Source organism: Chlorocebus sabaeus, chromosome 7, assembly GCF_047675955.1.
Source record: "Chlorocebus sabaeus isolate Y175 chromosome 7, mChlSab1.0.hap1, whole genome shotgun sequence".
NCBI lineage: Eukaryota > Metazoa > Chordata > Mammalia > Primates > Cercopithecidae > Chlorocebus > Chlorocebus sabaeus.
The window spans coordinates 120137709-120151593 of NC_132910.1; the positions used below are offsets into that span (position 1 = coordinate 120137709).

Here is a 13885-nt window from a genome sequence, read left to right on the forward strand (position 1 = left end):
TTGCCCAAAAGGAAAATATATAGAATTCTTTCAGCTTCTCTCAGTTCTTCTAAGTGTTCATTTTTTTTCAGAGTGGTTAGTCTACAAGTTTATATATGTACTAGACCTAAATAGGATATTAATATACTTCTGTACATACTTTCAGTTGTAGAGAAGGATGTATCTAGTGTTAACTCATCCAGAGGAATCACAAGTTGACCTCCTGCCTCCCACTTCTTGCGATCAGATGAAACTGATTTTTCTTTTTCATGCTCTTTGGCATCTTCAAGAACATTTATCTCACAAGTATCAGAGAGATGCTGCTTTCCTTTTTCATCTTCTTGAGCTTTAAGATTTTCATTTAATCTACGAAGTATTTCTCGCTTACTCTGAAAGTTGTAACATTGTATATTTTAATATTTTAATATGTATATCATTAAGTAAAATGACTAATAAATGTCGAAAATTATACTTACTGAAATAGCATTGTTGGTCTTTTGCATTTCTTCTGAAATTTCCCGGATATCAGTTAAACTACTGTCCTTTAAATGCAGATAGATACAGAGGAAGCAACAATTTTATTTTTTTAAATCTACCTTTAAAAATATGATATCCTTGTTACTTTTTGCTTTTCATTACTTTGTTCCTTGTAAATTTTCTATTCCTATAAAATGTTAACAAAGCTTCATTATCAGCAATGATTAACCTTTAAATATTATTAATTAGACAACAGAGAGGGGCCAATTCTCAATTATTTGTCATATTTTTGGATTACTGCTCACATAATTAAGTATATCCTCTGACCGTTTGGCACTTGATTTTTTGGTAATTTAAGTCAGTGGTAGAATTAAGAGGAAAATTCATATACTCTCTTAATTATAACTAGAAAAAGTTTTGATAGATGAAGTAATTCAAAATAGGCTGTGTAATTTTAAAACTGTCTTTATGTTTCATGTATATAAATCCTTGTTAAGCCATAGTACTAAATGTAATTGAGAAGTGGCTTTCCTCCCTAAACAAAGAGTGTAACAAAAATTAGTTCTGAGTCATTTGTACTACAAATGACATAAATTTAATATCCTAATTAGCATTGTCAAAGCAATCTAGACTATTTAAAATTTAAAAATATACAAAAAGAAGAAATTAGCAGTTATGAAAGCTATGAAAGCAAAGGCATGTAGAAGGTTCAAAGTAAGAGCAATTTTCAAAGTTTTAAGTAAGTGACATTTACCAACACAACACAGAAAGAAAACCATTCAGTTATATGGATTACCTCAAATTTTGTAATACTTAAAAAAAATAAAAAATTTGGCAGTCAGTTTCAAAGTAATATATGAAGCAATGAGACAAAGAACATTTTACCCAGTAAAGTAGTCAGGAATTAGCAGTCCTACAACCAGAGAGATGAACAGCTATTGAGATGTGAGACTGGGTATCAAGAAGGGACCACACAGTGGTATCTAAAGTTGGAGTAACAACGTAGCACTTGCAAAGTCGTTATCAGAAAGAAAAAGTGACTAAGCCTACTTGAAGAACAATCATTTCTTACATGAAGTTCTTGAGAATGATCAAGAAACTTATATTTTCCTACTTAGTCTTATTTTCAAAATCAACCCAAAGGCTGTTAAAAAAAACAACTAGTGTACCAATTTTGTCTGCAAATATTTACTGAAACTCAACAAATAAAAGGCACAGACATCCATTACCAGGAAAGAGGAAAATGAAGTTACTAGGTTTTCTGATTCAGTAGACTTTTCTCCTCCTGTCTGTTGAATTCTAGGCAGCAGCCCCACGCTATGAGCCCATTTCTCTTAACCCCTGAACAGAGTCTTCACATTTCAGACAGATACCTGAAATATACTTCTAAGTTTAAGCTTTTCATTTGTCTATGTTTCTGTTTTACTATCTGTATGGCATGACAGAGATTCAAAAGTAGAAGGTAAAAGGAATAACTGATGAATTAATTGTAGTTATACTGAGTCCTCTAACATTTGCTATGTCATAAAATTTGAATAAATGTAAACATGTGTTGGACTTAATTTCTAGAACTACTTTAGTACTAAAGAGACATTATTTTTTTAAAAGGGAACATTTGTTAATCATGAGGGTTGGGTAGAAAAATGTTTGTAATGTTATTTTCAGTACATTTCTATGTATATTTTATTTTTTCAATATTCTTTTAAAGTGATATAAGAGTTATTGTAATATATTTTCATCTACCAGGTGGTCTTAGACATAAAACTTATAAACAATGAGGCTCCAGTATTCTGAGTAAACTAAAATCTCTTAAAAAGTAATTTTTTTCCCTAGAAAAACCTGAAAGGGACAATAAGGATTAATGTGATTTCATTAAATTTAACTTCCTTTTAAATAATCTTTTGACTTTGAGGAGTTCTGAATCTTAGGAAACTTACCACGCCAACTTCTTTCAAAGCTGAAGTCACAGAAATAACCGATCTCATCTGTTGCTTTGATGGAGAGCCACCTGTTTCATGCTGTCCCAAAGGTGGAGAAACATCAGAACTCTTAACTCCTTTAGCCACCAACTATAAAAAAGAATTTTATTAAATACATTAGGGATTTTATATGTGCATGAAGAAATAAAATGGTACATATCAGATAACTGTTTATCCACTCTATCCACAAGTAATTTTTTCATTCCTGAATTATCTGTTGAGCAAGGCATTATGATGCTACATGCTGGGGATAGAGCAGTGACTAGCGAAAAAAACCTCTGGTCTCAGATGTAAACATAGTCATGTCACATAGTCCTAAATAACCCGCTTTCATTGCATTATCAATGTTTCATAAAATGATCCTGAAAAACTGTCTTTTAAAGATTCAAGTGTAATATTTTTGTTAATCTTACACCCTAGAACTTAAAGTATATTAATAATTAAAAAAAAAAAAGAAAAAAAAGAAATGCTTTTGTAATTTCTGCAGGTTTGGGTACAATCTTCTCAAAGTTCAAATGTCAATTACTCAACATAAAAGCCCTCATAAAAATGCCAACATAAATGAGAATGGAAGGAGAAACAGATTCAGGTAGTATTTACTTCTTTTACAAAGTAATTTTTTAAAAAAAAATTTACTTCACTGAAAATATGTTGTATTAACACATGTGCTTGTTTTTATCTTGCCATTTAAACTCTAACAAAGCAAGATTCTGAACCCTTAATTAATACAAGGAAATGATATTAATGGGTATGACAATAGTAACACAGCAGGAAGTTTACTCTCTACTCCCTATTCCTAGTCTTCCTCAATCTAGGAAACGAGAGTTTCTGCGGAGTATACATTTCAAACACAATATTTATTGAGTATCTTCTAAAAATAAAGTAATCATACAATCTTAATATTTAGGCTTCTAGACCTTCACTTCATATCAATACAGGCGTACCTCTGAGATATTGTGCACTTGGTTCCAGACCGCTGCAATAACGGTAATATTGCAATAAAGTGAGTCACACAAATTCTGGGGTTTCTCAGTGCATGTAAAATTTATGTTTACAATATTCTGTAGCCTATTAAGTGTGCAACAGCATTATGTCTAAAAAACGATGTACATACCTTAATAAACACCTCATTCCTAAAAAAAAAATGCTAATGCTTCTTCTGAGCTTTCAATAAATTGTAATCATTTTGCTGGTAGAGGGGCTTGCCTTGATACTGATGGCTACTGACTGATCAGGGTGGTGACTGCTAGATGTTGGAGTGGCTGTGACAATTTCTTAAAATAAGACAAAAATGAAGTTTGCTGCATCCATTGACTCTTTCATGAAAATATTCTTTTGATCTTGTAAAAATATTTTAAAAATCCTTTATTATTTAAATAAAGATTGAGGTCTCACTATATTGCCTAGGCTGGTCTTCAATGATCGTCCTGACTCAGCCTCACAAAGTGCTGGGATTACAAGTATAAGCCACCGTGCCTAGCCCATGAAAATATTTATCTGCAGCATGTGATGCTGTTGCATTTTACCCATAGTAGAAGTTCTTTCAAAACCGGAGTCAGTCCTCTCAAACCCTACTGCTTTATCGACTAAGTTTACAAAATATTCTAAATTCCTTGTCATTTCAACAATGTTCAAAATAGCTTCACCAGAAGTAGACTCCACCTCAAGAAACCACTTTCTTTGCTCCGCCATAAGAAGCAACTCCTCACCCATTCAAGTTTATCATGAGATTGTAGCCATTCAGCCATATCTTCAGACTCCCCTTGTCATTCTACTTCTCTTGCTATTTCTACCACATCTACAGTGACTTCCTCCACTGAAATCTTGAACCTTTCAAAGTCATCCATGAAGAATGTAGTCAACTTCTTCCAAAAACTGTTAATGTTGGCATTAACATTAACATGACATTAACTCCTTCCAAGAATAAAAAAGTTCTGAATGGCATCTAGAATGATGAATGATGAATACTTTTTAGAAGGCTTTCAATTTACTTTGCCCAGATCCATTAGAAGAATCATTATCTATGGCAGCTACAGCCTTAAAAATTTTCTTAAATAAGAAGACTTGAAAGTCAAAACGACTTCTTGATACATTGGCTGCAGAATGGATGTTGTGTTAGCAGGCATGAAAACAACATGAATCTCTTTGTATAATACATCTACATCAGAGCTCTTGGATAATTAGGTGCATTGTCAATGAGTAGTAATATTTGAAAGAATTTTTTTTTTTTTTTTTTCTGACCAGTAGGTCTCAACAATGGGCTTAAAATATTCACAGTAAACCATGCTGTAAACAGATGTGCAGTCATCCAGGCTTTGTTGTTCCATTTATAGAACACAAATAGAATAGATTTAGTATAATTCTTAAGGGTCCTAGGAGTTTCAGAATGGCAAATGAGCACTGGCTTCAACTTGAAGTCACCAGCTGCATTGGCTCCTGATAAGAGAGTCAGCCAGTCTTTTGAAGCTTTGAAGTGAGGTACTGACTTCTCTTTAGCTATGAGAGTCCTAGATGGCATCTTCTTCCAATAGAAGACTGTTTTGTCTACACTGAAAATCTGTCTAGTATTACCACCTTTATCAATGATCTTAGCTACATCTCCTGGATAATGTACTGCAGTTTCTACATCAGCACTTACTGCTTTACCTTCCACTTTTATGTTATGAAGGTGGCTTCTTTCCTTAAACCTTATGAACCAACCTCTGCTAGCCTACAATTTTTCTTCTGTGGCTTCCTTATCTCTCCCAGTCTTCATGGAATTGAGGAGAGTTAGGGCCTTGCTCTGGATTAGGCTTTGGCCAAAGAGAATGTTGTGGCTGGTTTGATCTTCTATCCAGACCACTAAAGCTTTCTCCATATCAGCAAGAAGGTTGTTTTGCTTTCTTTCTTTCTTTTTTTTTCTAAGAGATGGGGTCTTGCTCTATTGCCCAGGCTGGAGTGCAAATCCAGGCACGATCATAGCTCACTGCAACCTTGAAATCCTAGGCTCAAATGATTGTTCTGCCTTAGTTTCTCAATGTGATTGGGACTATAGGTGTGTGCCACCACATCCAGCTAATTTTTCTTTCTTTCTTTCTTTTTTTTTTAGAGACAGGTTCTTACTATGTTGTCCATGCTAGTCTCAAACTTCTGGCCTCAAGCAATTCTCCTGTCTCAGTCTCCCAAGTTGCTGAGACTACAGGCACCTGGCTGTTTTGCTTTCTTATCACGTGTGTTCACTGGAGTAGAACTTTTTTTTTTTCTTTTTTTTTCTGAGATGGAGTCTTGCACTGTCACTCAGGCTGGAGTGCAATGGTGCTATCTTGGCTCGCTGAAAACTCCGACTCCCTGCTGGGTTTACATGATTCTCCTGCCTCAACCTCCTGAGTAGCTGGGATTGCAGGTGCACACCACCACACCCGGCTAAGTTTCTGTATTTTTAGTAGAGATGGGGTTTCACTATGTTAGCCAGGTTGGTCTTGAACTCCTGACCTCGTGATCCACCCGCCTCAGCCTCCTAATATGCTGGGATTACAGGCGTGAGCCACCGCACCTGGTCTGGGGTAGCACTTTTAATTTCCTTCAGGAATTTTTCCTTTGCATTCACAACTTGGATAACTGGTGCAAGAGGCTTAATTCTGTGCCTGTCTCAGCTTTCAATATGCCTTCATCACCAAGCTTAATCTTGATTTCAGGTGAGAGACATGCAACTCTTTCTTTCACTTGACTACTTAAGAGGCCACTGTAAGTCAGTAAGTGACCTAATTTCAATATTATTTTGTCTTAGGGAATAAGGTCTGAGGAGAGAGATAGGGGAACTACCAGTCAGTGGAGCAATCAGAACACACACATTCATCAATTAAATTTCCCATCTTATATGAGTGCAGTCTGTGGTGCCTCAAAACAATTACAACAGTAACATCAAAGATATAATGATAATAATGAAAAAGTTTGAAATACGGCAAGAATTACAAAAATGTGACACAAAGACACAAAATGAGCAAAAGCTGTTGGGAAAATGATAGACTTGCTTGATGCAGGGCTGTCACAAACTTTCAATTTGTAAAAAATGCAGTATTTGTGAAGCACAATAAAACAAGGTATGCCTGTATTTATTTTGTTCAAAAAAGGATGGAAACATTGCTTTAGTCCCATAGTTCAACATTGCTGAAAAAGTATACTGATGTTTAAGATGTTACTACAAATAGGCTGGGCAAAGTGGCTCATGCCTGTAATCCCAGCACTTTGGGAGGCCCAGGCGGGTGGATCACAAAGTCACGAGTTCGAGACTAGCCTGGCCAGCATGGTGAAACCCTCTCTCTACTAAAAATATAAAAAATTGACCGGCCATACAGGTGGCGCACACCTGTAGTCCCAGGTACTCAGGAGGCTGAGGCAGGAGAATTGCTTGAACCTGTGAGGTAGAGGTTGCAGTGAGCTGAGATGGCACCACTGCACTCCAGCTTGGATGACAGAGCGAGACTCTGTCTCAAAAAAAAAAAAAAAAAGTTGCTACAAATAACTTTTAAAAATATCTAGAGCTCACATAACATAACAGTATTATCACCTTGAAAGAGTATATCTAAATATTTTGAAATTTTATATTTGCTTTAATTACTATAGAATATAAATTCAAATAAGGTTTCATACACTGAGGGAATAAAAACAAGCTCCAAAGTTGTTTTGAATAGCAGCATTTTTAGAACAAATACGTTATTTCTCTAGATGATTATTTAAAAGAAATATACTTTGAATGTACACATTCTGCTATTTTTATTTAAATCAGTAATCACTTCTCTACCACATACTATTACAGGTGTGTGCCACCATGCCCGGTTAATTTTTGTATTTTTAGTAGAAACGGGATTTCACAGGTCGGCCAGGCTGTTCTCGAACTCCCAACCTCGTGATCCGCCTGCCTTGGCCTCCCAGAGTGCAGAGATTACAGCCGTGAGCCACTGCATTTGGCCTGCTATTTCAATATATTAATCTGACATGATTTCTGTGAGAAGAGAAATCTACAATATTTAATTTATCAATAAATTAAAATATGTATTAATACCTATTAAGGCCAAGCACAGTTCTAGATAATAATATCCAAAATGAACTAGACACAATATTTTCTCTGAGGGGATTGTAAATTAGAAAAGACAAAAGAACACATAAATCAATCAGTATGTTACAGAGAAAAAATAAAGAGATATGTACTAAATGATCTGGGGAAGAATGAAACAAAAAATATAGAAGCAACTAACTCTGTCAAGTCAAGAGAAGCACCAGTGAGAACAGCCTTCGCAGAGCAGCCAATGGTCAGCCATTCATTGTTCAGGAAGGCCATAAAATACAGATAAAGTAGGACAGTTCTACATTCAAATGCCAAAACACTCACCAGTCCTGTGATTTTTTCATTGATTTCATCCTCTCTGAACCTCATAGTTTTTCTCTAAAATAGAAATGCTGTACTCATTGCCTCTCTGCTATAGGGATTGCATGAGATAATTTATGTAAAGTACACATCTGTGTACCTAATAAATAGTAGCAATTGGTATTTATTTCGTTTCCATTAAATAAGATTATTTGGCTTAAACACCAAAAGTCTGATTTGAGATCCTGATGAAATGTATTAAGTTTCAGAATGCAAGTTTCTATCTTTAGAATGCAGACTAAAAACAAAAACCTCCTATATTAACCACGATCAGAAATTAAAATTTGGACATTGTGAGAGACAAATTTATTGGCACTTTTATAATAATGATCTTCAGCAGCCTTCAGTAAATGCTTATGTTCTATAATCAAATGCATACTGATCTCTCCTCTGGGTCAACTAAACCAAACAGATTAGAAGAACCTAAACAGACAAATTCAGACATGAAATCTAAATGAATGAACAAAGGCAGACAGATTACTAACTCTTACAATCACTTAAAAGACAACTAAGTTACTGAAAATTTATGGGTAGTTCAGGATGACTACTGAGATGTGGCAACATCATTATAAGCTAATGTCACATACATAAGTAACTTATTAGTACAGTTGAATTGGGCCTTCCATATAAACATTATGGTATATTATTTATAATCAGAACCTTAAAGCTTTTCAATATTAACTACATCTTGAAATAAAAGACGATAATGTACTTCTAATTACTGAAAAATAAACCATTACACTAAGCATTTTATATGGAAAGTTGAACAAATATGACAAATCACAAAAATTAATTAAACCAGGAAAACAATATAAAGTTTCATATAAGAGAAAAATATAAAAATTTGGAGCAAAGAATGATCCAATTTGATTACACAATTGATCACCCAGCTAAATCTATAATACATATTTCATTCTAAACATACTTCTTCACTGCGTGCAATGGCTCACGCCTATAATCCCAGTACTTCAGGAGGCTGAGGGAGGAGGAGCACTTGAACCCAGGAGTTTGAGACCTAGTTAATTTTCTTTTTTCTTGTAGAAACGGAGTCTCACCAGACCAGTGAGACTCTATTTGTATAAAAAATAAGAAAATTAGCTGGGCGTGGTGATGTGTGCTAAGGGTCCCAGATACAGACAGGCTGAGGCAGGAGGATCCCTTAAGCCCAGCAGGTCAAAATTGCAGAGAGTCATGTTCATACCACTGCACTCCAGCCTGAGTGACAGAGCAAGACTCTGTCTCAAAACAAAACAAAACAAAACAAACAAAGCACAGTCTTTCAAAGTTCAATCACAATTTTAAATATAAAAATTTGCAAAAAAAAAAGATAAAACATTGACCTGAAAGTTTCATAATTCAGGTTTAAAAGAAATGCTTTAGAAGCTTTTTTTTTTCGTAGCCATTTTTCCCACAAGGTTCATAAATTTAAGGCTTCTCAGCATTGCTTTTATTGTCACAAAATGTTTTCAATCATCACTGTAAAACTGTTTCTACTTTATGTGTCAATTTTACTATGTGCTAAAAAATTAAGCAGCAGTGCCACCAAATGACAAAACTCAAAATTTCACCAAATAGTGAGGCGAGGCTTATAAATACATGAAACCACCAGTCTGCTTACTCTTGATGCATAGATCAAAAAGAAACATATTTTCATCTTTATGCTGACTTATTAGTGAGGATGTAATGTATATTAGGAAAGTATTATTAAATGGTTTAATTTCATATTTTGAATACAGAGTAACTTCACACATAGTTATATACGGCCTAAAGATAAATCATGGCCAAATCTTACCAAATTCATATTTAACTTCTCAAAACCTTGTCTTTGAAGAATCAATAGTATAAAAGTATTTGTATTTGAATAAATTTTCTTAACTAGTATTGCCATAATGCTTTTACAAGAATGTCTAAGAATAAGAACAAGGTAGCCAGAAGCAGTAAGTGTGTACACCCTGGGGGGAGCCTTACAGGCATGCATGGAAAGTCTAAAAATAAGACAAAGATGAAAATAGAAAAACACAAGAATTTATATTCAAAATATTTTATCCATCCTAACCAAGACAGAATCTCCCTAATTCTATTTTTCACTGAATTTTAATTCTTAAAACATTGCTACCCTTTTAAAAAACTGAACCTATCTTCCTTACATACTTCATTCACAATATAGCATACATGATGGCTGAAAACGTAACACTATATTATTTGGCTCTCCCAGAAAACAGACCCCCATCATTACACATTGTTCTCCATATATAAATCCCAATTGGTACTACAATTTTTATCATTAAATATGTCAAAGAGAAAATTTTATAAAATTAGGTATATACTGCCAAGGAATCACAATAGTTAAGGCAGTGATTTTTTTTCTTCATTTTAAGTTCCAGGGTACCTGTGCAGAATGTGCAGGCTTGTTATATAGGTAAATGTGTGCCATGGTGGTTTGCCGCACAGATCAACTCATCACGCAGGTATTAAGGCCAGCATCTGTTAGCTATTCTTCCTGATGCTCTCCCTTCCTCCACATCCCTCAAAAGCCCCAAAACGTGTGTTGTTCCCACCAAGGTGTCCACGTATTCCGATTGTTCAGCTTCCACTTATAAGTGATATCATGAGGTGTTTGGTTCTCGGTTCCTGTGTTAGTCCGTTGAGGATAATAGCTTCCAGCTCCATCAATGTCCCTGCAAAGGACATGATCTTATTCCTTTCTATGGCTGCATAGTATTCCATGGTGTACATATACCATGTTTTCTTTATCCAGCCTATCACTGATGGAAATTTGGGTTGATTCTATGTCTTTGCTATCGTGAATAGTACTGCAATGAACATATGTATGCATATATCTTTATATGTAGAATGATTTATATATTTTGGGGTATATACCCACTAATGGGATTGCTGGGTCAAATAGTGTATCTGCTTCTAGATCTTTGAGGAATCCCCACACTGTCTTCCAAAATGGCTGAACTAATTTATGCTTCCACCAACAGTGTAAATGCATTCCTTTTTCTCTGTAACCTTGCCACCATCTGTTGTTTCTTGATTTTTTAATAATTGTCATTCTGACTGGCGTGAGATGGTATTTCTCTGTGGTTTTGATTTGCATTTCTCTAGTGATCAGTGATGTTGAGCTTTTTTTCATGTTCGTTGGCTGCATGCATGTCTTCTTTTAGGAAGTGTCTGTTTATGTCCTTTGCTCATTTTTTAATGGGTAAAAATGGACATTTTTGTTTTTTTCTTGTAAATTTAAGTTCCTTGTAGACTCTGGATATTAGCTCTTTGTCACATGGATACACTGCAAAAATTTTCTCCCATTCTGTAGGTTGTCTGCTCACTCTGATGATAGTTTCTTTTGCTGTGCAAAAGCTCTCTAGTTTAATCAGATCCCATTTGCCAATTTTTGCTTTTGTTGCTATGGCTTTTGGCATTTCATCATGAAATCTTTGCTTGTGCCTGTGTCCTGAAGGATACTGTCTAGATTTTCTTCTAGGATTTGTATAGTTTGGGGTTTTACATTTACGTCTTTAATCCATCTTGAGTTAACTTTGTATAAAGTATAAGGAAGGGGGGTCCAATTTCAATTTTCTGCATATGACTAGTCAGTTCTCCCAGCACCATTTATTAAATAGGGAATCCTTTCTCCATTGCTTGTTTTTGTCAGGTTTTTCAAAGATCAGTTGGGTGTAGGCATGTGGTTTATTTCTGAGTTCTCTATTCTGTTCCATTGTTCTATGTGTCTATTTTTGTACTAGTACCATCCTGTTTTGGTTACAGGGCAGTGATTTTTATCCTTTGTTAGACTGAAAATATTGTACTTTTGAGAATCCAAGGAAATATATGTGGTTTTACTGAAGAAAATGCGCCAACATACAAACTGCCAAACTTTACATTAATATTTTAGGGGGCTTAATAATGCTAGCCTCAACTCTGAATTCCATGTTAACCACTCCTGAGTCATGGTCAATGAATAAAGATAGATATATGAACACTACCCCCCAATATAACATCTAGATTATGCTATATTAGACTTTCTATTGAAACAACAGTTAAATAACTTTAATCAATTTTTTTTTGTATATTAAGCTGGACTTAAATATGTACATTATAAATATTATTTTTCTACACAATTTAGATAGAGCAACATTAGATAATAAGCCCTTCATCTAGATGAGGAAATAAAGGCCACAAACATTAAGTCACTCCTCAAACAGGCTAATTAATTGGCAAGGCTGAGACCAAAAATCAGGTATTCTGATTCCTAGTCTCTTTTTTTCCCCACTATACCAGTGTGCATTAAATAAACAGATCTTTCCTGAACATTTCCCTATGCACAGTTCTGGAATATCATGAGACACCGAATTCCCAGTGAATTTATTTGTGTTACTATTCACCAGGTACCATGCTGAGCATTTTACATGGTAAATCGGTTAAGATTCTTTGGTTGAAGGCAATAGAAACTAACCACAGAGGGACGGAGGGAGGGAGGGAAGGAGAGAGGCAGCTAGGTAGCCAGGCAGCCAGACAAGGAGGGTGGTGACATCAGCAGGATGGCAAATGACAAATGTCTGTTCTACCCTCTGCCTCACAAAAAAGGACGAAAACAATGAACAGATAATCACATTTTGACCAGAATGACTTAAGGAGAACGTCAAAGAACAGCAAGGGAGTGGCAGAAACCCTGTGAAGCATAGGCTAAGGAAGGTCATATACAGAAGGGTGGAGTCACCGCTGTGCTATTCCCTTCCCCCAGTGCCTAAGCCACAGCTGTGCCCCACCATTCATGGGCCCTTGTTGCTGCTGTACCCAGCTTCACAAAGCATGGTACATTGTTATGGCCTGCCATGCCAGAATCACCACTACAAGGAATCTCCTCTCCTGGTGTCCAAGTTGCCACTGTGCCCTACCAGCTCCAGAAACTGATTGCAGTTATGCCCTGCTCCCTAGGGCCCAAGTCTCTAGAACATCTCTTCTTCTCCAGACCCATGCCAGTGCTGTGCCTTGACTCTCAGGATCAGAGTCACAGCTATATCCCTGCTACCTGGGCCCAAGCTACTGGGGAATACCTTAGAGTCACAGTCCCCACCTTTGTAGAACAGCTTCATCTACCCATACCTCAAAAAGTGAACTTCTATTCAAGTCACAAGTAGTAATTCAGGAAGACAGTGGGCCCAGGACCCCAGCACCACTGTAGGCTACTTGTGAGCTCTGCCAAATCTGACACCAAGAAGGATTTCCCCAACAAAGTCTTCCCACAGTGGGATAAACAAGAAGAGGAGGACCCCCACTAAAGCCCTTGCCACTGAGAATCCTAATAACCTATGCTGCTACCACCGCTGTCATACACTCCTACAGACTTGGCTAAAGTACCTGCAGCCATTACTGATACTGATTACAACTGAAGAAGCTGCATGGACACTACACTATCATGCCTACCTGGAACCAGAGGCAGAACCTCTGCCCTTGAGCCACTGCACCACCACCCGCAGAACCAATGCATCCTGCTCAACTGACCCCCTAGCAACCATCTGTAGGTAAAATCATTCCCTACAAAAGCAACTGTATAAATTTGGAAGAGGTCACTGATCCACTAGATATGCAGTTATCAGTGCAAGGACACAAGAAACATGAAAAAGCAGGAAAACATGACACCATCAAAGGAACATAATTCTCCAGTTAATGACCCCAAAGAAATGGAAATTTACAAGTTACCTGAAAGAGAAATCAAAGTAATGATCTTATGGAAACTCAGGGATATACAAGAGAATAGACAATTCAATGAAATCAGCAAAATAATTCATGATATGAATGACAGACTCAATAAAGATATACATAACATTAAAAGAACCAAACAGAAATCTTGGGGCTAAAGAATTAAATGAATGAAATTGTTAAAAATTGAAAGCTTCAACAGCAGACTAGATCAAGCAGAGGAAACAATCTGTGAATTTGAAGATAGGTCTTTTGAAATTGCCCAGATAGAGAAAAAGTGAAGAAAGTCTACAGGAATTATGGAACACCATGAAATGAACAAATGCCACAGTATGAGCTC

At 36.0% G+C, this 13885-nt stretch overlaps 1 protein-coding gene across 10 annotated transcripts in view; it reads right to left on the bottom strand.

Annotated features, from left to right (window-relative positions):
* NEK1 (NIMA related kinase 1) overlaps positions 1-13885 on the bottom strand; it is a 204644-nt gene that overhangs the window by 83690 nt on the left and 107069 nt on the right. For all 10 annotated transcript variants that reach the window (XM_008000243.3, XM_008000241.3, XM_037993745.2 and 7 more), the window contains 3 exons: positions 2394-2525; positions 456-521; positions 140-368 (listed from right to left, as the gene is read on the bottom strand). In XM_008000243.3, the coding sequence (XP_007998434.3) occupies positions 140-368; positions 456-521; positions 2394-2525 (427 nt within the window). The remainder of the gene's footprint in view (positions 1-139; positions 369-455; positions 522-2393; positions 2526-13885) is intronic.